This window comes from Pseudopipra pipra, chromosome 4, assembly GCF_036250125.1.
Source record: "Pseudopipra pipra isolate bDixPip1 chromosome 4, bDixPip1.hap1, whole genome shotgun sequence".
NCBI lineage: Eukaryota > Metazoa > Chordata > Aves > Passeriformes > Pipridae > Pseudopipra > Pseudopipra pipra.
The window spans coordinates 59,107,138-59,133,553 of NC_087552.1; the positions used below are offsets into that span (position 1 = coordinate 59,107,138).

Consider the following 26,416-nt stretch of genomic DNA (forward strand, 5'->3'; position numbering starts at 1 on the left):
TATCCACAAAGCAAACAATTCCAGCACATTCTGGTTTTTATTTAAATCCCTTAGCGTTATTTTCTCCAAAAAAATTTACTGGTGTGCTGTTTACACAGTTTAGTTTAGGAATCAGTAGACTACAGAACAACAGACCAAATAAATACCTCATCCCAGGACCTTATCTAAAAATTCAACAGTATGTGGCACAACTGGCCATACCCCAGCAGCTTTGAACCTAGTTTTGTATGCAAGACTTCAATCAAAGGTAACAGTACACTGCATGTTACAAAATTTTTTAATCTCAATATTGCATGCTAGTCAAACAAATTTTACTAAAGTAATCTTTTTCATGCTAAAGCAGTTGTACAATTTTCTGATTATTTCCTAGTCTAAGAAGTCTTACAACATGACAAGAGACTCTCTTCCTTTGACAGACAGAGCTACTGTTGTCAGCCATAACACTGAAGATGACCTGCTTGGCATTTAGATCCTCAAATCTGAATATTCTGGCTACCCTCACTAGTGAGCCAAGGAAGAGCAACCTATGGTTATGATTCTTTTTTTCTAGATGAAATTAAAATTTAGCATCTGCTGAACCTACATACAAAACTAAAATTTTGCCAGGAGACATCTCCCTACTCTGTGCCAAACAAGTAGTTTTGGCTTCTGCATCTCTGACATGAACACTATACTAAAGATCAAGAAGCAAAGCACTCTATAGATTTGGTAGGCTCTCCACAGGAATTCTGTTTCTTCATTTTTAGAAACGACCCTGACCCAAAAAATTATAGTTTTTTGAGTGCAATTTTTATTTTGTTCTTGTGTTGTAGGCACCTCAGAGATAAGCAGATTACTGCTGCTATAACAAGTTATAGAATTGGAGAGTTACACTAAAGTATTTGCTCTAATGAATTTACAGACATAAAATCAAGGAGGGAATTCAGTCTCTTGCCTTTTACAAAGAATGCACAATTCATAAAGAACACTTAAAATATGACAGAATCAATTAATCATTGACTAGATTTAACATCAAAGCAGAAGTAGTAAGGACCAGACAGGAATTTTCTCCAGTGTCAGCAATTATCACTGCTTTCCTGCACTATATGTATGTGTTTGTGTCATTCTTTTAGTTATTGTAAAGAACTTCCTTTAGTTCTGCAAAGCTTTTCAAAATCTTTTAGCCCTCTTTTAGGTGCACATTTATATTCTTTTCTCTCTATTAAGCTTTCATATCTTTATACTCAGAAAGCAGCTACTACCAATACCCCTTCGTTATATTAGCTGTTATCCTATCTTCTTTGCAACTCTTCCCTGTGGGCCTTAACAAACTCGATATGCAACCTTTGTAGTTTCAGGGTCAATCAACTATCTAAATCCCAGCCAGCTACCACCACTCCTACAAAAAGCCACAGAAGGGGAAAAAAAAAAAAGAGTTGACGTTTCTTCTATTTCCCCCATATTAAAGTACTGAAAACACTGAACAGCTGCCATCAAACCTCTCCTTGTACACACTACCTTACAAAGTATGAGCAGCCCTTCCTTACAACTGTATGGATTACACATTCATAGCAAAAATAAAAATGTGACTGAACTGTCTGGACAGAAGGAGAAATTAAAAGAAAGAGGCAAGAATTTTGTCTCTCATACATATAACCCTGCAAATCCTCAAGGACTGATTAACCAAAAGATTCACCCCCCCAATTCAGTCCCTTGTTTCTTCCCCCTAAAGATTAAGGGCCATGGAAAGAAGCCTTCAGATTGTGGTCCTTTAAACACCCTAGAGCCAGGGAGGGCCTGCACCTGGGCTTGGCTGTAAAGATGAAAAGAGTTCAGCAAGTCCCAGCTTTATTCCCCACGAGGTGGGTCTGAACAGCCATTAGCAGAACAGGCCTCTCAAGTGTCTCAGGGAGAGAATAAACTCCGCTCAGCATTCATAAGCAGCCTTTCCCAAGCAGAACCACCAGCCCTGGCTCCAATACTCTCACAACAGCTACAAGGATCAGCACAACAGTCTGGGTTGTCCGTCATTGCAGCCCTGGCTTCTCTAAGACCAAGTATTGCACTTTGTGTATGGTCACTTTCCATAACATAATGAGAATCCCTTTAATTGGTACTTAGATAATTGACGTGACCCTGCCCACCAGGACTCCGAGTTCCACACAGTTCAATGTAGTTTCAGTTGGATTTCATGTGGAAAGCATAGTCTGTGTCTTCCTGCATGCATTACTTGTCTTAATCACTCACCAGTTCAGCAAATCTAAAAGCTCTTCCAGGACTGTAAAGAGAGTAAATTCAGCATGGTACAGGGTAAGCCGAAGCATATCCTAAGTACTCCTTCATCCAACACGTCAATTAAGAAATTAATACTGCAGAATTATTTTTCAATTAAAAACACTGAAAAAGATACTGAAATTTTGATACATTGCTGTAACTACAAATGGTCAAGTATTTCAGACAAAAGCAAATGCAAGTACCTCTGACAAGTCTCTATCTGAATATTAAATTTCAACTTAATAAATATATTCAGAGAAGTTTGAAAAACATAAGATCTCACTGGCAGACAGAAGTCTCACTGCAGCTGTAATATTTCATCAAGCGCTGGATGGTTTATGTCATTTGTGTGGAGAAAAGGAACATTTACTGTATCAGCAGATTCCATTTGAGTTTTCCAGCTCAGTTATTGACAAGTGTGAAGGATATGATCATCAGTAAAACCAAAAAGTATTCAATAAAATTTGTGGATCATCAATAATTGAGTTAAGCTGTGCTGTGCTTTTTATTATCAGTCTCTTAACATGATTTAAGGTTATGGGGTTTATCCCCTAGGCAGAGACCAAACAATAAACAAACAACCCTGAAACCCATCTCTAAACCTAGATGAAATTTCAGTTTTTACTACAGTGTGTTTATAAAAACACATCAGTTGAAAAGCATCTGCTCTTTAACAAAGAGCATTTCATCTAGCTTTAGCTCTGGGATGGAAAAAAAGTATTCAAACATGCTTTGTAGGGCAACATTATTGCAAAAAGCATTTGTAGATCAACATTACAACAAAAAGCATTATTAAGGACCCAGAGCAAATTAAAGCTTTTAGATAGCCTTGACTTCCTTTGATACAACGGAACATATGAAAGGAGATTTGTGTTGGGTAAAGTGGATATGCAATTTTGCAGTAATGCTGTTTCCCTTGCCAATTTCCTATACTTTTTGAAGAATTCAGACAGTAGCTACTGCAATCGGAGCACGATATGTTGTCTGTTTCAAACCTCCTTTTTGTTTTCCTTTATAAAAGCCTGTACATTCTTATCAAGAACATATAAACAAATCTGGCAAAATATCTTTTTTTTTAACTACAGTAAAATTTTCATTGATGCATTCTATATATATATATATTGGTCATTTCCTACGGAAAAAACTATGCTCTTTATAAGAATATGTACTTTGGGAAATATTTTTAAAAGGAGAAATTCATGTGTTGTTTGAATGCTGAGTAATTTTAGAGGAGCTTTGAAACAAATTCAATGGATTTAAAATGCTATATAAATCAACATTCAGGATGAAGGGTCAACAGGGGTTAAACTGTCTGTCCTTCTTGCCTGCATTCATAGATGTCTTTTCTAGCTTTACTTATAGAAGCAACTGCAGCGTAACTTGGATATTAAAACCTCCAAGGAAACCAACAATAAAAGCCGCTAAGAATTTCACCAGGGTCTTATTTTTTTTTCCTTAGGTGTTAATTAAATGATCATTTAACACTGAAATGTAAACACAACATTTTCATCTACTGACAGCATAGCCCATTATGAATCCAGGGTAATAAACGTCCTGGTGTTAATACTCTGAACCAAGTTCCCACAACACACTAAGATGCCTTGTCGTGTCTAAGGTTAAGCATCTAGACACAAAACAAAGATTGTGCCTACTCGACTTCCAGTTCAATTTTCCCATCACCCAGTGACCTAGGTAACACTTTGAGCAATAAAGAATAAATTTAATTTCTCCAGCATTTTGTGAGGATTAGGAACAATTGTTGGCCTGCAATGACTTTTTATCCTTGGATTCTTTCTCTTCCAGAGCATTCCCCCGGTTCCAAAAGAAAATTCTGATGGTTTAAGACACAGAACAAACAGAACTTTAAATTAGGCTTTTTTCAATCAATTGGAACTGTTGGAGGGGAAGCAATCAACCTTTCTTTGGACTTTTCTCAGCTATTCAGTTACTTTAGGCTTTAATCTTCTACTCGCAGAAGAAACCTACGATCGTAGGGACAAGTCTCTATACTTTCAGATTTTCCCTTGGCCTGATTTATTCCTCTTTTCTGTTCTTTTTTTTTTTTTAATCAAGATGACACGGCTGCACTTAAATGTCCACTCTGTGCAAACCGAGACTTACAGATGTTCTCTTTATAACGTTTCACACCATGTTTCTGCATCACATAATAACGGCCTTTCCTCTGACATGCCTTTTACTTTTCATGACTTCCTTCAATGAGATTCAGTTTCCTACTTAAATCCTGCCTAAAAGGTTTCCTATATCATAATTTACCAAAGCTTTCAAGCTCAACCCTCCGGGAACAACCCAGGGACTGATTCAGACTGGACATGAATATGGTTACAGGTGACCCAAAACCAGCTATTTTAATTTTCTTATCAAAAGGCAGCTATCTTAGTTCTCTGCTTTAACTGCTATCACGTCAACAGAAATACAGAAGATAATTATTTATGCTTGGGGTCAAAGAGGGCAAATTACCAAAGCCATAATAGCTAAAGTAGATATCTTGATTACTCTGAATACCACAACACTATTTTAATAGAGCTATGGCTTGAGTAATTAATACAATTCAAGTTTTCACATTAGACATATTTAAATGCCAACAGCTAATAGCAAAAATTTTTAAATAACAGACATTTGTATTGGTCAAGAAGAATCACCTTAAGTCATATTTTTGTTTGCTTGATGTTTAACATGATTTTCCAGTTAAGGTTAAAAGTGACTGAACAGCTTTGGAGTGTTTGTTTGAATGAAAAAATCCATAGTTCTAAGTATGTATTCTGAGTTGGAAGGGACCCACAAGGATGAAAGTTGTGTTTGGATGATACTCTGAGGCACATGGTGTCACTCTTGGGGATAGTCCTGTGCGAGCTAAGGGTTGGGCTCGATGATTCTTGTGGGTCCCTTCCAACTCAGCACATTCTGTGATTCTGTGAAAGTCCAACTTCTGGATATCTCTAGAGATGCCTTTCGCTGAAATTAGTCAACTGCATCACTTAGTAAGGCAGTTTACATATAGAGTTAGTAATCTGCCCGGTACCAGAATTAGTTTACAGCTCCAGCAGTCCATCCAATTTGCCACTTTATTGCACAGCAAAAGAAAAATTGCTTGTAAAAAAATGCACAAAATTATGTTTTTATAATTAAAGAAATAAAGGCAAATTCAACCACAATTCAGACAGCTTCCAATTATGTAAAAAAAATAAATATAAACATTCATCTTGTGAGGATCATTTCACAAAAAAAAGTTTGTTTCCAATTTTAAAAATCTCATACTATTAATTCAAGTAACAACATTTCACCTGATTTCTGTATATTTGGTACACCATTTTTTTCCTGCACAGCATCATAGTAGGTGATGTGCAAATACAAAAGAAAGCATAGTTTAGACAGAAAGCCTACAGACTAGGAGATTTGATAACAAAGGGCAGGAAAAGTAATATAGTGGACAGTCTGAAGTCCAATAATTGCATAAAGTGATAATATATTTTACTTTTTTTCCTGACTGCATTTCAAAAGATCATTCTGGTTCTACCAACACTTCCAAGCAACAGCAAGCTGAGTGGATATAGCTACTGCAAGTTGTACACCAAATGTATATATGCAATACTTGTTTCTGTGCTCAAAAAATAAATTACCTAATAAATTTTACACATTTCACTTCCAAAAATCTCTAAAATATCATCTTGCTATATAAGTAAGGTTTATATAAGTAAGGCTTATATCTGAAGCAAAGCTACAGTGGTATTTTTGTTTTGTTCAGTACTTTGTGTTGACAGTTTTTAATTTTGAAAGATTATAGCAAAGAATGAAAACTCAAGGTAGAAGCAAGCAATGGTAGAACCAGACAAAAGATGCACATGCAAGCCAAATTGCATAAAGTATTCAAGAAGTGAACGCCAGAGAAGAGGTACTACAAACCTAGCACAAAGGCAACACGTTCTTAGTTATTTTGGTTTATTCTTACAGGTAATGTTACCTTAACAAGAATATTTTTAACACATTAATTCTTATATTTTTTAGATAGTCCTGTCTATTTACAGATTGGGATTATAGCAAAAATAAACTCACAGAACTGTAACTTGCAGTGTCCATGCAGTGTAAGGGACCAAATTCACCCTGAAAACATTCTACATTGGGGCAATAAGACCTCGTACTAGCAAAAATGCACTGATGTAGGAAATTGTTAAGAGTTCTCCCACAATGTAAGAAAGATTAGTAATTGCTCATATATTATAGATTTCTTTTTAACTACTGGCTTACAATACCATAAAGCCAAAATTGTACATTTGTTTTATACACATACTAATGTGCAGTATTTCTTCACTAAATAATAATTTTGAAATACAGTTATGTTCTAAGAACTATAGTCACAGTTCAAGAGTGACACTAATAAAATAATGCTAGTAACTAAAAACTAACTAGTATTAGAATTGTTATATTCTTACCAACTAAATTGTTTAGATAAAACAATTTAAACATTCTTGTATTTGAACTAAGCCACAGTGGTAAAAAAATAAAAGTAAAAAAACTAGCAGGATGGACACAATGTATGGAAGACTTGTTTCTATTTAGCTCTAAAAGGATAAGATTCAAATCTATCACACCAAGAAGAAATGGAGTTGCCTTATACACAGTATGCATGCTGCTAGTAGAATACCCCATAACAAATCATAAAAACTCGAACATATGACTGAAGTAACTCAAAACACTATCCTGGGGAGGATATAGCAACAAGGTGGCTTCATAACTCATATTCAAATAAATCTTTGTTAAACTGCTGTCCATCCATCCCACTCCTACAATAAAGTGGAGCACACTGTAATGTTACTACAGCATGGACAGCAGTGGAAACCAACCCAGTGCGTTTACTCAACAGTAGTTCCATTAACAGTCTACTTACAAGAGGAGAGAAATTTATCGATATTGCCTTTTGGAAAGGGGAAACACATTTCCTCATTGGATTTAACATGTTAAATCCTCATTGGATTTAACATCCAGAGCCACCTGTTTGCAGTGGGAATATTTCAGAGCCTTTGGGATAAGGAGCATTTTTCTAATTAGTAGTTTCTCTATTGAGTTGTTAAAACAGATTCAGACTGAAGATAAATATCTTTCCTACAAAATTACAATCATAATCTCACTTGCCATGATTACTGTTAAATGGAATAAGACAAAACCATAAATTACACCTCAAATGCAGGTACCTTAACAGTAGGGAGCCCAGCACTTAAAAATATTTTCAAAGTCCCTGTTCCAGCATCTTTTGCTGGAACGAACCTTTTGTTCATTTGGGGTTTTGTTGGTTGCTTTGTTTTGTTTGGTTTACTTTGGGTGGGATTTTTTTCAGGTTTTTCCGGGGTGGGGGGATGTGTGGAGAGGGGTTGTGGTGGTGTTGTTTTTGGGTTTTGTTTTGTTTGTTGTTTTGTTTGATTTTTCTTTTCTCGGCAAAGGTAAAAGCAAAACTACGCTTAGCAAGTGATGCAAATGGCAGGTTCTCCTGCAACAGCTCCAGCACCAGCACCGAGAGCCGCCGGGAGAAGTTCCCTCGACCGCAGACTCCCCGCGCCGGGAGCGGCTGCGGCGCTGGGGCTGCCGGCCGGGATGAGTAATGATGTCGGTCCGGCCGGACAACGGTAACCCTGGCAACTGTAACCTGCAATTCCTGACTAACCATTGTGGGATTTATTGTGGCAGGGGCCAAAGAGGCCAAGAGTAAAATGAAGCAGAGAACTATGGTGTCTGACACATCTAGTACCACACACTTTAATCATAGCTGGCAGAAATTAATTCAGGAGGAATTTTTGCAAGGGCCCCCCATACAGCATGTTTTGTTGTTGTTGCTGCTGCTGCTGTTCTGGCCTAAGTGAATTTTTTAAAGGTTTTCTTGATGTTTAATACTTTTCCCCTTTAATTATTCACTGCTAGAAAATTTTTTTTAAAGTCACTAACAAGCATCTCAAAAGTGATATTTATTAATCAGACTATATTAAGATTTTTTTTTCCCTTTAGACAAGAAACATTCATAGTGTGTACCTGCAAGTACACATATGAGAAGGAAAAAATATTTCATATCAGACCACACCCACTACAAAGATTGTTTTTTCCCAAGCCAATACTGCCTAACTTATACAACAAATATTGGTCAGTAGGGAAACTTAACCATCATTCCAAGTGTAAGAAATGTAAATCTAAAGGGACAAGCTTTGTGCATGGAATTCAAAAACTTTTACATGCCACTGATTAATAAAGGTATCTTTTAAAACTGATTTTTCAAACAGCTTGGGTCCAGCACTTGGTATCCTGCAGCAAACAGCAATCAATGAACTGTGATCTAACCAGCCAAAGTAAGCAATCAAAATCTATTTGCCTCAGATAAGCACTTACTAGGCTGTAGTAGTTTTCTGTACTAAGGTACCATTGCTGACATCAGACAACTTAGTGGACACAGAGGTCACCAAAAACAACACATCTCCTTCCTGCAGTTCTTGTTGAACAAGAGCTTGTATTTCCCCAGGGGATTTACAATGGCACCTTTATTTTAACAGTATTGCATCAAAACAGAGGTTCATGTAAATTGTGCTTTGAGGAATTCCTTGCAAGGTAAGATTAACATAACCTACAGCACTCTTCATACTATTTTTAGCATTAACTACTTCCTACTGAAATATTTATGCCGAGACACCTTTGTAGATAACTCTTAATGGGAAAATCAGTTTCTGTTTTGACTAAAATTATCCATTTTAACTAGTTCCAGGAGATTTCTTGGAAGACTGCTAAACTGGAAAGAAGGTTTTCTTGATGTTTAATTTGTTTAACTACCTTTGAAATTAAGTGTCTTTAGACACAGAAAATAATGCACTGTCTCTTTTAAACTCTCAACCTATCGCTTTCCTTTACTTACACTTCCCATCTGTCAACAAGTGCTTGTAATTTTATTACACTGTCCTGTAGTTTATGCAGAGTTGGTATTATTTTACAGAGTTCTGTTAATGGACTGGATAAATGGTAATGCTATTTAAACTAGTCTCCTGCTCCAGCAAACACAGCTGCAACTGTACTACTATTTCTAGGCAAACATCTTGACCTGAACATGCAGTGCTCTCTCAACCCGTCCAAAGAGAAATTGGAGCAGACAGCAAAGGGAAAGCATAGCCGGCCGCTGGCGGCAACCAACTGTGTCAAATCATAATTCATACACAGCGTACCCTCTTTCTTTTATATTGCATTTAGGCTACACAACAAGCATATGTGCTTCTTCACCTGGCATCTCATTTACAGCCAAGGGTCAAATGGTAATTATTATTCACAGAAGCTCAACAGTATGTTGAAACCTCGCAGTACACACATTGTTTGATTAGCTGTTAAATGCCAAAAATAAATACTAAATCCAAAGCATAGTATACATTTTATTAATCATGTTTAGAGAACTTTAACTCTCCTCAGAAAAAATATTTATTTGGATGTAAATACATCTAAGCATATACAATGGTACATGTAAAAAAATAATGTTATACTCTTCAAAGTGATCAAGCTACATATTTTCTGAAAACTGACCAAGAACTTTTAGCTAGCATCAATACCTTTGTTGGCCTGACATTTTTTCAATTACAAATTTAGCGCTAAGCAGCTGTAGATTTTCAGTTTAATTCATATTTTCTTTTAAACATGAATACATTATAACCAGACATTCACTTTCATGGTCTGATCAACAATAACCCTTAGGCAGAGGAAATTTAATACTGTGAAGCCAGGGATCTCTTACTTTCCACCATATACGCTATGAGCAGTTGTGTGCTTTATGTCAAAGGACATTATAGATTTAAGACTAGCATCTATCAAATAAACAATTCTGAAATAAATATATTCAAATATGATTTTGCCTGAAGTGTGTATCCATTTTTTGCCTGCAAATTAGGGCTCATTTCTATTTATATGAATCTAGATAACAACCATTACACTATAGGTGAAATAATAAAGTGATCATAAATCTCTTTCATATTCCTTTCTGATGGAAGTAATTTCTTTATCATGGCTGAGGGAAATTATAAAAGACTCAATTGTTAATACATAATACCACATATGAATATATTATAACATTATAGCACAGCAAAATATTTTTGTTTGTCAGGACAAAAACCTTCAGCAGCTTTTTGGCCTCATCATTTAACAACTCATTGAATTTACAGCGAAGTTCTGGAAACAAAGCATACATCCAAAGCAAATGAATGAAATAAAATACACAGAACTAAATGTTTATAATAATAAGAGTAACTCCCAGTTTGCCATTTTATGTTGCTATGAGAAGGGAGAAAAGAACTATTGTTTCATAGTATTAAAACAAAAATCAACTCCTAAAAATAAAAGCTTCATTATACCATTTTTTCTCAAACATATTTCCATATACTAAAGTGGAAACAAATAAGCGGAATCCCAATTTCCTCCACCTTCACGTCTCTTTTTCCAAGCACACAAGGGATGAAACTCAATATAACCAGCAATTTCAACAGCAAAAATCTCACCTGAAGTCTAAAGAAATGTGTCGAACACGTATCTAATTACAACAGGGCTGAATTTGTACAAAAGCCTACTTAAGCATGTCATGTTGTATCCCTTCAATACCACATAATGTAACCTAAAAGTACCTTAAAATTTATTTAGTTAAAATAAACCAGGATCCAAACTTTATTCCACATTTCAACTGCAACAGAATTAAGTGGCTTCTTAGAAAGGACAATGGGCCAAAATATTTTTTAAAAAATGTTGCTAAAACATTATCAAACCAAAGAATACAATCAAAACAAAAAAGCCATTACCCAATTTGATGTTATTTCTATTTAAGGTAAAGAATTTCATAGTTTTTTCTTCTCAGAGCTCAAGTTACTACCTTTGTTTTCTTTGTGATGGGACACAGGAGAGAGTTCTCCACAGACCTAGCATTTGCCAATGCTGTAATTTTTATAGTAAGTGTGTACAGCCACAAAAGCAGAACATCACAAAACCAAAATGCTTATACAGTGCTGCATCTCTGGGTCAGAATTTCCACAGGCATTTTTATTTCTTTTAACACAGAAACAAATCAAAACAAAACAAAAGCCAAAACCAATGAACCAAAAAACAGGAGAAAAGGAAAGTATTCTTTCAGCAAAACTTCCTTAAAGAAGTGGAAATTGATGACACAATACTTTGTCTCATACAACTACCAGTATCTGACACAGAAGTAAAATAAAATATAAAAAAGTCTTGCAAAGCAGTACTCAACTTAAACAAAACACCAATGTTCCAAGATGCATTTCAACCCATTTGAGGCAAAAGAAAAAAACCCAATGCAAGACAGAATAACAGACCAAATCCAAATGTTCCCAAACAATAGTTATCGGGCTATGTCTACTTACAGCCTGTATAACTTCGGCGTCCCCAGAAAGAGCAGTTCAGAAAGCAACTGGAGGTTATTTCTGTTTAAGCGCCTTTAGAAAGAAAAAGAAACAGTTGTGTTAAATTACAAATGCTACAGAGCAATGCAATGCAATCACTTTGAGTAGGCATCCCAGTGATGTAACAAGCTGATTTTAAAGACCAGAAAGGTCCATTAGCGGAGACATGGTCCAGCAGTAAATTTACCATGGACTAATTACATTTTCTGGTTTCCCTCTACAGACCATATTACCTATTTTATGAAAGGTTTTGAATCTCTGCAGTGTGAACCAATCACTAAGTCAGGACCTTATCCTGCATAAACAACCTGAAAGCTAAAAGTACAAAATCAGCAGTGTAACTTTAATTCCCTACCAACTCTGTTCCTCTTAGTATAATAAAGCAGGCAGACGTTTTGTGACCATGAAGAGGTTCAAAGGAACATGTATGAAATGTATACACGTTAAGTAACAAGATAACATTATGTCTAAAGATCCATATAACCTATTTATTTAAATAAAAAAGCAAAGGAAGATGTTACAGAAATCCTGGTCAAATCAAATCCAGAAAAATCAAGATGTCACAGCTTATATTTGGCATTACAGGGTTTTGAGGGGGTGTCTTTTGGGGTTTTTTTAATGCAGTTTTTTTCTCTATAGCTGTAAATACAGGAATTTTGAGGAAGTTAAATATAATATGATTAGTTGTAACTAAGACAGTGTACAAATGAAAAACTGCAACTGAAATCTGGAAGGTACCCATTTGTCTGTTAAGTTTCTCGCTGAGCATGCTGACCAGGGTCACAGCTGCTTAAACTGAGGTGACAAGATCAAAGCCCACTGTATTATAGCCATACACAGCAGAACAACCACTGGCCAAGACAAATATATTTTATTTTCATGATCTCTTTTTTCAACATACAATGCAGATTATTATCTCTGCTGTGTGCAAGTGACAGCCCTGGAGCTTACAGTCATACCAGTCAAGAAGTCAAGCTCAAAATAGGTTTTTTGGTTGTTTTTAAGAAATGCTCCACACATGCCACCTGCCATTCAAGCAAAGCAACCTACTGGAACAAGCTGTTTTGTTCCATAAACCTTATCACAAGGCACAGTCTGCAATGCACGATGCTTGTCAATACAATAATTCAGGGCATTCCTAGACACCAGACTGCATGGGATTATCTGAGATATAGATAGATAGATAGATAGATAGATAGATATACAGATATATATATATATATAGATATATATAGATAGATAGATATTATCCAATTGATGTATCTATACATCAATAGACTCCTACCAAGACATTCCACAAAGTGAAAAAATATGTTGGGCAGCAGTTTCGCAAAATTAAGTTTTAGAATTTCATACAGGTTCAGATTTTCCTGTTTGTTAGTCTTAGGGTTGAATTTAAATAATTAAGTCTATTTAGCCTCTCAGGGCTTGTTTTGCATAAACATTGTTCCACATAAAGGTCTTTCCAGTTTAAAGATTTTTTTCATGACTTCCCATGTAGATACACACAGACATTCAAAAAACCAATTTTACATAGCTCCATGGTTTAGTGAACTTAGGTATTGCTCCCTTAAAGCTCAGTGTGACTACTGATGAGAGTAAAGTAATCTTAGAAATATTTTTATGTACACACAGATCCGTTCACACATTTCAAACCATTAGCAAACAGTCAGCTTTTTGAGTTCTAGATATCCATAATTATCCAGTCTTAATGTCAGGTTCCTTCTTGTTAGTCAAGCATCAGAAATTCTGATTTCTTTAAGCAGAAGAAATCTAAATCATGCATGTAGAGATTAAATGAGAATTTAGAGTGAAAAAACTGAAAAGGAAGGACTACACTAGTGGGATAAGAGAGATGAGTGACAATGCAGCTAAGTAAGTAGGAAAAAAAAAATCCGAACTGTGATCTTGCAAGTCACATTTCCAAATCAGTCAAAAGAAAATTTTGCATATAAATGAAAGATAGAGCTATAAATAAGTTAATGGCTAGTGGAACACTTCTGATTTGAACACTACTTAAGAAGAAAACCTTACCTACCTAAAAGCAAAAAAGTGATATATTTTCATGTTTGTGGATGAGGTCATTTAAAAATATAAATTTTCTGACCTTTAGTAAACTTGTATATGAATGTATATACTAAGACCACAAAACTGAAAGGTCTGTCAAAGTAACAGTTACATTTGTGATCCAAAGATATTGTGAAAATGAAATTAAGAAATACTAAACCTGAACAAATTAAATAAAAAGAAAAATAAAATTCATTCACTGTTTCTTTTAGCAAAATAGAGACTTAAACCTCTAAGTACATGATTACAGATCCAAAATTACATGGAAAAACATGCAGGGTAAAAATTTGGTAAGTTAGTCTCCAAATAGCTGTTCGGGACAAAAACGTCTGTTGGTATTTCTTAGGAACTCTATCAAGTTTGGGTGCTAGACAAAAATGGTGAGCTGTAACTGAAAGGGCAATAAATTTACTCAGTATCTGTTATTTTGTGGAAGTTCTGTGTAACACAAAAAAGGCACTATAGTACAATGATCAAGTTCATCAGGCAAGCTGCCTTTCACTAAATGCTACAAGAGTCTTACAGGAACACACAGCATCACTCCAAAAGATACTTTACAGGCAAAATACTTGCTCTAATATAAAAAGAGTTAATACCTTAGATCAGGAGTTTCTGGTATTACCTGCAGTTCACATGGCCCACACAACTGAGTATACCTTTAAAATACTGATGCATGTGCTGCTGTGCAGACTTTCAAATCTAAGTTCTGGACAATAAATCAAGTTCCATTAAACTAGCAATAAACAGCACTATCCTCACATCTCAACAGTTTCTACCAAGTGAGCTTGGCACTTTAAATTAGTGTTTCAACACACATTTTTATTTTGCCTTTTACAAAATTAAAATGCTTGCTGTTTGAACACTAAGTGAATTAAGGGAATACACAAGTTAAATTACTGATCTTTTGTGAATCCTGTATTTTGTAGCTTTTACTTGGAATAATTTCATCCCACTCACTGAAGTTTCTTTTAGAACTAAGCTTTCTCTACCAAAAATTTGACCATTCTTTATTTATTGCCTGTGATTAAGAACATAAAACATTACTAATTTTCATGAAGGAAATAACAGGAAATATGTCCTTTTCCATACTTCAGAAAGAGGCTTCAGCTATTCTTTACATCTAATAAGTTACAGCAGATGCTTTTAAAGGGGTCAATTTGATGTTTTAAGTTTCCTATAAGGAGATTTTATGAACTTCACTGAAATAAATTTTTCAGGACTACAGTAGATAGTTCTGTCCAAAAAAATGTTATGAAACTACAGGTATGTGATTGGGAAAAAGGATGCAGAGCAAATCTGAAACACACAGCCTAATACCACAGGACTCAACAGCTTCCCATTCAACAGTCACTATGAAGAGTTTCCAATCTTTGGACAGAGTCACACAAGGAGTCCAGAAAATACATTACTGTTTTAAAATGGTTCACTAATATACATGGTTCCCCAACAGTTCAACTTTTTCAGGTGACCCCATGGTTAATTTTATCTGAAACAACAACACTTATCCAGAACACACAAATGCAGTGGAACAAGAGTGACCGAGAAAGACATGATCCTCTTTCTCCATGGAGCTGGAACTCAAGGTAAGCACAGATGGACCACAGAATCCAAGGGTGCAGACTGTAAAGAACTACAGCCACTGCAGACTAAAAACAATCAGAAACACTCCACCACATTTTATTTCAATGTGTGTTGGCAGACACCTCACCACAGCTACCTAGCAGGCAGAGTTTCCCCTGAGGCAATGTGAGAAATTTCAGTTTCATGAATTGAACTGGTATCCCAGAACTGGCAGGAAGTTCAAGGTGAAGCATTGAAGAAACAGCGGAGATATATTCCACACTGCTACTATTCAGTTTTCCAAATGAGCTATAAATATTTATGTTTTTCAGGCAGAGGTAAAGAGCTCAGAAGAGACAAAGTGTTAGTGGTGTGAGCAACAGAAAGTGTACTGGAGAATCTCTTCTAATATTGCAATAACTTGGACTGTGAAGTCCATTTGCAGCGTCCAAAATTAAATGGATGAGGGTCCAATATCATATAATTCTTTCAATTAAAAAAAAAAAACCTGAGGCATAGCTGCAACTAAAGTATATATCACTTTTTCCTTCTGTTGCTGAACGTCTCTTTAGGAAGAAAGAGATTGGGCAAACTGACACCCTGACACAGGTAAATTTTTGAGTTCTTCACGACTAATTCAAGCAAAGTCCACATACTATCTAGAGTACACAAAGTATTTCACATACCTCAGCTTAAAGCTCCCAGAGCTCAGTCTTCTAAACACAATAAAGACTGGAAAAGCATCTTCAAAGTGAAATGATGGAAGGAGTATACAGAAGGGTCAATTTAAAGACAAAGAATGAAAATCTTTGACAAGTGAGGGGGAGAAAATACTCTTTAAAGGAAGCTCAATACCAACAGGCAGATAAGTAAGTACAGACAAACAGTAAGTTACACTGTGAAGGAAGCAACAGTAAGGTAAGCAAAGAAAAGGGGCTTGATTTGAACTACTGGTTCAAGAGAACAGACTATCTTAGCTGAAATTGGTACATATCTGAATTTTACTTGTCTTCTGCATGCAGCCAGAGGATACCTAGAGGATGACAGAGAGAGAGGTACACTCCAGGGAGAGCACATTATGGTCCCAGTAACAACGTATCTAACCCACTGAGGTCTGGCCATGCCACAAATCTGTTCTGACATCTCTCTCAAGTTTTCATACCACAATAACTATGATCCAGTTGCAATCACACATGAGGGCAGAAGGGAGAAAAAAAAAAATCTTAATTATACTTTGTACAATGTAATCATCTGCAATTGCTATAGTTCACAAGCAGGTGAACTGTTTGTTTCACAGACTTGTTACAGCCTTCACTGTAACTTGTTTCTGATCCTGTGGTATCAACTACATACAGCCACAGAAGCTGTATGAGACTATAGAGCCTCTGTGGGCAAGTGAGCTGTTCCAGTGCTTGACTGTCCTCATAGTGAAGATGATGTGTCCTTACTTCTCATTTGTAGCCCATACTTCCCAGGTGTGTCCCTACTTCCCAAGTATGCAGTCATACTTCCCATTTCAATTTATGCTTTTTGACTCACCACAGCAATGAGTCTGGCTTGAGCTTTCTCATAAGCACCTCACAGGTACTGGAAGGCTGCTATTTTGTCCCACATAAGTAATTTTCCAGTGGGTTTTAGTTCAAGTAGAGGTACTTCTACCCATAGGCCCTCTAAAACAACAGAAGCACTCAAAGATAACTTGAAAACTGATTGAAGTTAAGAGCTGTTCCAAGTAAGTTATAAATCAGCTGTACTCTTTAATTAGAAACAGCCTATCCCATTGGGTGCATAGAGAATGACAGCCTTCCAAAACTCTAAATACGAGGTACAGATGCATTTTCTTCTACCACCATTGCTTCAGGAAGGATAGAAGGCTTCCAACTCACACAAACTTATTGGTAGCATAAATCATTATTTTTCATTCCTCTTTCAAAGTTAACCAAGAGAAGTAAATACACTATCTGCACATAGTAGCACACAGCACTGTACAGCTTAGAAATTGTACTCTAGAAAGGAGCACATCCATATCTGTTTGTCAGCAGAAGTCATTACTCTTACACTCATTTGAAAATACCACGTAACATTTCACTGAAGCTCATTTGCAAAATATACATAAAGTTTAAAAGCACAAAAGCCTTTTTTCATTACAGTTAAATTTTTAAAAATTTCAATGCTTGTCAGTAATCAAACCTCTGTGTGTTCATGCAGCAGTACTTTCTACTCACAAGGACTGAGTCCACCAGGCTCCCTAAGTAGTTCCAAGATGTTACAGGGATATGCATCCTCTGGAAAGGTCTAACATCAGTTATGAGCTCAGGAAATACAGAATCAACCTACAAAATTATCCAAGAACCTTAAAACAGAAAGCTAGTGCACAGCACCCAAATCATCTCCATGGCTTTATTTAACCATGAAGTCCTAAAAGTCTGACTCTGATACGGTTAGAATAATAGAGTTCAGAATACATGACTCCTATTGCCTCACCAGAGAATTTTATAGAGAGCTTGACTTAGACTTATGTCTGAAAGGAAGGCAAGTCTTACTACTTTGCTACAAAAAACATGTTGCTGTATCTGCTAGAGGCAGAAAACATTTGTGTATCCACGTCCAAAGCCACAATATGCTGAACTTCAACACATCTGGCAACTGCTGTCCATGAATGTGACTTGAATGAACATGTCATCAAGTGAGAGAAAGGCCCAAAAACTAAGAGCTAAGCAAAAGACTGTGCCAGTTTTTCCATTAAGAATTCTCTGCAAAGATCTTGTGTCTCTAGTCAAACTATTCATAATCTCATTAAGCCTAACAATATCAAGTTTACCAACCTCATGAATAAAAACTGGAATCTGAGAAGTTTAGGACTGATATTACAGCATTTGGATGGCCAAGAAAGTTTTCCCCAGGTCAAAAACCACTTAAGCACAGCTCCATTTTCCAGGCTAAACAGTGACTAGCTATGAAAGATATCTAACTTAGTCTCCATTTAATTTCAAGTATCTATTAGATATTTGTTTCAGTTAAAAAAAAATAAAATTCTGAACAGAATCAGGATACTACTGCAAACTCAGTTTCTTATTTGTAGTACTACAGTACTACACTGTACTAGTGTACACTACTTGAACCCTAACATATTTTCTCTTCTTCATTTTCTTCTCCCATGAGTTTGATGTCAGGTCCAAAATTACCACAATCAATTCTCCCTACATTATGCAGAACAGTGTTTTGCACTGTCAGAGGTCTATACTCACTTTGCCTTTAAAAAGAGGGGGTTTTACTATGAAGAAAAGAAAGAAACTAAGGCTTTTGTTTTCTGGAAGCTTCTGTATTCCTTACTGTTTCAACAGAAAGGATATTTCTATGAATAGTTGGTCACTACTCTTCTTAATTCTACCTACGGCACTAAAAAGCCTGAAAAACAAAGTAAAAGCTAGGAAACTACAGGTTGGGAAGCTCCAGTTCAATGCTTGGGAATGTGACAGAGCAAAAGAGAAGCTATTTCTGTTCTAGACACACTAAGAACAAGATGATGACTGGGGGTAGTCAGCATGGATTTACAACAGGGAAAATTATGCCTGACTAACCTGATAGCCTCCTACAATGCATAAAGAACTTGGCAGATGAGGGGAGGGCAGTAGGTGTTGTTCATCCTGACTTCAGTAAAGCTTCTGACATTGTCATTCATAATGGTTGTCCTCATAGACAAACTGATAAAGTACAGGCTACAAAAGCCAATGGTGAGGTGGATCGAAAATTACCTGAAGCGTCAAGTTCAAAGGGCTGTGATCAGGGGCTCAAAGTCCATCTGGAGAACAGTCACTAGTGATGTACCCCAGGGGTCAGTACTGGAACCAGTACTGTTCAAAATTTCATCAACAATCTGGAAGATGGGACACCGTGCACCCTCAGCGTGTTTGCAGATGATGCAGAACTGGAAAGAATGACTGATACACAAGGTGTGTGCACTGCCTGTCAGAGAGACTCAGGCTGGAGAACTGTTCTAAAAGGAAACTTGTGAAGATCAACAAAAGAGCAGTGCAAAGCTCTGCACTTGGAGAAGACTAACAGCATACACCAGCACACACTGGAGAACCACCAGTTGGAAATCAGCTTTACAGAGAAAGACCTGGGGTCCAGGTGAATAAGATATTGAACTGGAGCCAGCAATGTGCCCATGCACCAAAGGACAACAGCATCCAGGGCTGTAATAGTAAGAGTGTTGCCAGCAGGTCAAGGCAGGTAGTCTTTCCCTACAATCAGCGCTAGGGAGGCACCTGGAGAGATGTGCCCAGTGCTGGCCTCCCCATTACAAGAGAGACATGGACATACTGGAGCAAGTCCAGGGAAGGACCACTAAGATTAGTAAGGAGGCAGACTGAAGCACACTGGGAGAAGTTGAGAGAGTTGGGACTCTTTAGCCTGAGGAGGAGAAGGCTCAGAGATATCTCAATGTGTATAAATACTTTATGTGTATAAATAAGCAATGCACTTCCTTCCCAAGCAAGGAAGACTGAGCCAGACTCTTCTCAGAGGTGCACAGGGAAAGAACAAGAGGCAATGGGCACAAATCAAAGTACAGGAAAATTGCACTTAGACCTAAGAAAATTTTTTGACTGCAAGGGTAGTCAAACACTGGCTTAGGTTGCCCAGAAAGGCTGTAGATTATCCGTCATTGGGAGATGTTCAAAATTCAACTGAAAACAGCCCTCGGCCACCTGCTCTGATTGACCCTGTATTAATCTGTGGCGTGGGACTGGACAATCTTCAGAGACTTCTTCAAACCTCCACAATCTCATGAGGCTAATTTATTGGATTTTATTCTATAAAGTATACCACAAATAAGGAAACAGAAGTTATAAAACCTCCATGGAGCAATATAGGTTCAAGTACCAGATGAAACAAAGATGATCTTTGACAACACCTGGGATCACTTCCAAGCCAAAAAAAAAAAAAAAAAAAAAAAACAGGAAAAAAAAAAAGGCAAAGAAAGAGGGAAGGGGAAGCCACTCTATTATATGGAATTTAACTAGAGTTTGAACAGATTCTTTAGAAACACGAGAAAGGCCTGGGGATAGTCCTGATAGGCTTGTAACTGTCTTTCTGGCACTGAGCTACCGCAGTAAGTTTTCACTCAAGTATTTTTCTATCGCACCTGTACAGACGTCCTGCCAAAACAAAGCCAGAAAGGCTGGTGTTCCTTAAAAAAATTAAGGGAGACTTTGCCACATTGTTTTTGATTATCGGTCTAGACTATTATTAAAGACAAGCCAGCACAATGCACTACATATTATGAAGGAGAATAAAACATTTCTTCTGATGAAGTTTCAACCAGACTCCTCATAGTAAATGAGGTAATATAACACTATGAGTCACTGAAGCTGCAGCCAGATTCCTCATACATTTTTGGAGTTTAACTGTAAAATTCCAGATAGAAGTGTGGTTTCTGCTATTAAAATAAGGAGCATCTTTGATGTTCTTTCACATATTCTATATTAAAATGATGATAACTCAATTTTCACCTGTGGTCATCTAATATTAAATCAGTTTTAAAAAAATTGAACTGTCTGCAACAAATAAATATGATTTTTATAGACTAAAACTAAAATTTATAGCATTGAGTTTAATATCAGTGCTCTGTAGAATCAATTTAAAATAGCTTCCAAACACAAAACACCATTTGAAACAAAAACACTGGCACAGTTCTGCAGATTCAGATTTGGTTTCACCATTTTGCAACAGTGCAAATTACCCATTTCAGAGGAAACAAGAAACAAGAGCATCCAGCAAACAATGTCACAAAGGATGAGCACAAAACAGATGTGGGAAAAATAAACAGCCTTCCTGCCCTGGAATTCGTAAAAAGGTCTGCAAAGAGCAAACAGGACTTCTCACTGCAATTTGACTTCTAGACCTATTAAAGGAGTCCCATGAGAAAAGACAGTCAGATGAATAAAAAATACTAAAAATAACAGCAGGCATTGAAAAGGCTTTTAGAAGAAAATTGCTCTTGGACCTATAGTTTTATCAAACATTTTGTAGTATTCTGTCATCGAAATGTAGCTATCTTCTGATTTTTTTTTAAATTCCATTAGAATATTGCATCTTTTTAAATACTGTCTTCAAAGACGGCCTTTGTGTATTTCTGATTCACCAGACATTTTTAGAGAAGATATTTGAAGTTGCTTTGACAAAAGTCTGCTAATATAGAATAATTACTGTAGTATTTTTTATTTTTTTAACTGTAAATAGAGGTGCCCCAGTACAATTCATGTAAGATAGTCCCACATTCCCTTGGTAAGTGATTAGCACTGCAGGCTTCAGTCTCCTGTTTGTTCCAAGATGAGGAATGTGCTATGCTTTGCCCTTAACTATGTAGGATTAGCTAAAAGAAGGATTTTTCACGTCCATGATTAACAAGGAATAACTGTTCACCCCTTCAGGGCTGTTCAAAAACAGGTATTCGTTACCTGAACTCATTATTCTTCTACTACCTATCACACACAAGAGTGAAGGCATTAACTCTTCAAATGCTCATGCATTCAGACTGATGCCAGACAGATAATTAAGTATCAATGCTATGGGGGGAGGAAGTCATAACATTGAGCAGTCTTAAAAAACAAGCACATACATAACCCCCTGAGTTGTAGGCAGTCTGAATTAAGACTTTCCTGTCTGCAGCAGTCAAAACTGTTCAGAATGTACCCCAACTTAAATAAATTAGTTCTCAGATTCAGTAAGGAACTTCCACACCAAAATAAAGACCAATATTCAGTGAGAAAAGAAACTGGGGAATAATTTCAAGCTAAAGAGCTAAGAACTTATTCTAAGAGCTCAGTACAACTTCTGTACTATAACACAAGATCTTACGACCAAAAAACTGATTTCATTGACACTATATACAATCAAGCACAAGATGAAACACTGTTCATTTATTGGCTGTGTTTTTAAGTATGATAGTGATATAAATTATTCCTGGAATAGTAGTGGTGACTCCACTGCTAATACGGCATTTTTCATCAGGGGTCCTAAGATTCCACAACAGCCTTTACACTTCACACCTAAGTGTCTGTAAACCAGAAAAAAAAAAAATAATCAAATTTTGCTTCAGCTAAAACTGCAAAACTGTACCATAAAAACAGATGACATTTGGCATTTTTTCCAGAAGTCTCTGCCCCTGAATTTTGATCATATAATTTCACAGAAGTAAAATCTACCGTTTCTTACGCTTCTCTTCTGTAACTGAAATGACTATATATTATCAGAGATTCAAAACCCAGAAAGACAAAGTTCAGCCCAAACTAATTATTCTGGGATTAATTTATTGATACAGTTCACATTTAAAGAATCATGAAAATCCTGCTATTCCTAGAAGTTAGTATTTTCCTAGTTGGAATTTACATTTTATCAATAAAGCTAGTCAAGTAATTGGAATAAAACTGCAGTCTCATGCCACATATCAATACATAATAAAAAGTTAGCATATAGGTTTATTTTAATCTCTGAACAGTATGTTTTATCCCATCAGTGATACAGTAAGTCTGCACCCTAAGAAAGAAGATACACATAATATAGTGCAGCTCTTTTCTAGACTAGGCAGAAAGAGCAGTACTAGTTCATAGTCTATTTTGAAGCAGCTGTTAATTCCCTCAATAAATGCCCAGGCCTAATGGACACTATTGTCCAAGATAAACTGTATTTGTTTTTATCCCAGATGGACTGTTTTATTTCTTAGTCCATCCTGCTATGCATGACTTTGCAAGATGAGATGCTCCATAAAACACCGTGCATTCAGAGATCATGGTAACTCCTAAGTCACTTTTGATTCTACCATTTCAAAACCTACTAATGCAGCGTAGTAGTTTACTACATTTATCTGAAAGAGCTCAAATGGATAATTCTAACCCTGTAATATGTGAAATACAGCTAAACCCCACTTTATTTTATTGAATCCTATTTAATATTTTTAACAAGATCAACTCCTATTTATTGAGGTTATAATTAAGCCCTTGCTGCAGAAACTGCAAGCACAGCAGTTTCACATAAAAATTTATATCCAGAAATCGAAGTAGTTTCTTTTCTAACTAGAAAGAACTTTTCCTTGAAACTATTTAGTCGAAATATACTTTTCTTTCTGTGCTGTGACACATCTGTAAATTTCAAATTGTTCATATGTACCATGAACAAAACCATAGTGACTTTCCGTACTACTCAAACACTCATAAGTACACACCTAAGTAAATGCTCCCATCATGTTAACTTTTATTACCTTGTTTGAATGTATTTGTGGATATGGAGCCCAAATAAATAGCAAGTACAGACAATTCCTCAGTTTGACAATTTAGAATTGTGTTGTAAAAATTTAGAAAAAAGAATGAACAGTTACAAAACATTTAGTTCTTGAAATATTTCTTGCCACATCATTCAGTAATGCATTGTAAGAAACACAAAAATACAACATCAATAATTTCGGTTTAAAAGCTATTTCATGTACCAACTTGATGTTCAACCTTACGGCATTCTTTTCTTGACCTCCTGATTTCAACTTATTCACACCATGCAGCTCAGGGGAGCTGATTTTTGGGGAGGTACAGGCAGGAGGGGAGATTTTGCTTAGATACTAACTCAGAGATTGCAGTTGTTTCTGTGAGAGTAATGTTTTATCTACACACTACAGCAGAAATACATTTCATGGGGGTTGGTGGCCTTTTGTTTGTTTGTTTGTTTGTGGGTTGGTTTTGTTTCTTTTTAGTTTGGCTTGTCTACACAGGTAACACTTTAGAACTATTAAGATCATAAATTGACATTTTAGAAATAAATTTTATTAGTCAAGTATCAAAAGTGTAGGGTCTTGGCCTGGAAACTTTTTAGGCCACACAAGCAACCTTTCTCACAGGAGTAATCAGTAGGACTACTCATGCAAACCAAGTTATTCACATGGTAAATGTCTGCAGAATCAGACTCCAAATTAGCATTTTAGGGGCATACTGTTGCCTCAATGGATTATTCACAGATACAGAAAAAAAAAAAAATGTGGGTAGTTTTCAAACAATTGCTGTAAACTCTTCCTATCCTGACATGTTTTTTCCATGTTTAGCATAGTTTTAGAATGATAACAGCTGGAATCCCAACTATTAGACCTAAAAAAATATTAGGAAAGATTATGACAAAAACATTCCTGTCAGCCAAAAAAAAATTTTTTTTTTAAATGAAAAGGTAACTGCTCTTCTTTTTAAACAAGAGTATAATCAGCCCTCAAAATCTGACTACACTGTATTTCTGGAGTACAAAGAACTGTACAGAAATTTTAGATTTAAGTAGCTTACAATAGAAGTGGTTCAGTCTACAGCAGCTGTCTTCAACCAAGTTTTATACTTCCCTCCAGATGGCAATGACTTGTAAAAACACTGGGATATTTTGAGCAGTATCGGCAACACCACAGAAGGAGGTGGCCTTGGGGATAACAACAGCCTACATTTATTAAAAATAATTTTTAAAGCTGTGTCTAATAGTTTTCAGAAAGTGGAGATGTACAGTTTATCTTGCTATCTTAAGAGACTATTTCAAACTATTATAAACATCACACCCAAGACGACAGTTTCATGAAGAAAGAAGAAACAAGTGTTTAATTCCACATTCTCATAAGGAATCGTTTCAAAAGGTTTTGTCTCCCATAATAAGCGGTGGTCTCTGGAAATCCATAAATGTTGTCAAAATCCTCCATACCTAGATCCTTTTTGTTTCCCTGACATGAAGCAGATATATATATATACACATACCCAACACTGATACATCACTGTGGCCTATGTCAGAGGCTCACGCAACATAACAGGTCATATCCCAATCCCTTCCCTGTGGGAACTGCCATGTACTGAACATCCACATGCTCTTTAGAGGCCCTGCTCAGGTACGTGGGCTCATACAAGTAATTAGTTAACATAGAAACTCTTGCAGATGTTAAATACAGGACAGTCAAGATCATAATTAATCCAAGAGTTTTTGGTACTGCTTTGGGATGTATTCAAAGGTATAAGCTGTCCCAACTGAACTTCAACACCTACAGCCCATTTTTCTATCAAAGAGGGTTGGTTATTTCAGCAGACAGAGCATCTACACAAAACAACAGACCATGTGATTCTTCCATTCAAGATACAGGCAATGAGAAAGCCATATTCGTGGCAGACTCACTGGTTCAGGCAGTATTGCACCAAACTGGCTTGCACTGGAGCCTTAAGATTTCAGCCCTTAAAGCACTTCAGGACTGCAGAAGACTGGGACTAAGTAAACAGTGCAGTGTATACCCATTTATTTGACTGAAGATTTCTCACAGAAGTATGCAACTAAAAGGCTTACAGGAAAATCACCTTAGCCAGGGTTTCTCCAGCTACTAACTTCCCACAGACCTATAACTTACTAAGTTGCTAGTTTCCACCTCATTTTCCCCCGCAGTTCTTACGTAGCAGGCATACCTATACAATCATTAATTGCAAACTGAACATTTTTACTTTAACACAGGGCTGCTGTAATAAGAATCAGTTGTTACAGCAGTATTTATTGTAGCTTTCAGTTCCGTTGCACTTCTACAATTACTCTGGTGTGACACAAATTCCCATTGTGAAGCATATTAGGTCTAAATAGCTTTGTGTACATACTACCACATCTACCTTGTATACTAGAGATTTGTTACTGTTTTGGTAAACTACAGGAGAAACCATCTGAGAGAGGTATATACACAGATTTAATCAAATCATATCCTAAGCAGTTCCTCTCTTCTGAAGAGAAGGATGAGAGTTTCTTCTCTCTGAGATTAATTTTGCAAAGTGCTTCAAGTCTTCCCTTTCACTAGAGAGAGCTGAGGATATTCAGCGTTTTGGATTCCAAGTTCTAAAAAGGAGTATACACAAGTAACTCACTGACGAACCAAACAGTTCCCTGGAAATCAGAGTAATTGGTCTAAAAAAAAATTTGTAACTGAAATTCCAGTTAAAAGGGAAAAAACACCAAAAACCAAAAAAACCACCACTTCGGTTAGAGAGATGGGTGTTTTTTTCCCCAAAGGGCCACTACAGTGAAAGTCTGTTTTCACATTAAAGAAAGTACTGAAGTAC

General features: G+C 36.4%; 1 protein-coding gene across 11 annotated transcripts in view; it reads right to left on the reverse strand.

Moving 5' to 3' along the window:
• SLIT2 (slit guidance ligand 2) overlaps positions 1-26,416 on the reverse strand; it is a 268,470-nt gene that overhangs the window by 234,942 nt on the left and 7,112 nt on the right. For all 11 annotated transcript variants that reach the window (XM_064653127.1, XM_064653129.1, XM_064653130.1 and 8 more), the window contains exon 4: positions 11,649-11,720. In XM_064653127.1, coding sequence (XP_064509197.1) covers positions 11,649-11,720 — 72 coding nt within the window. The remainder of the gene's footprint in view (positions 1-11,648; positions 11,721-26,416) is intronic.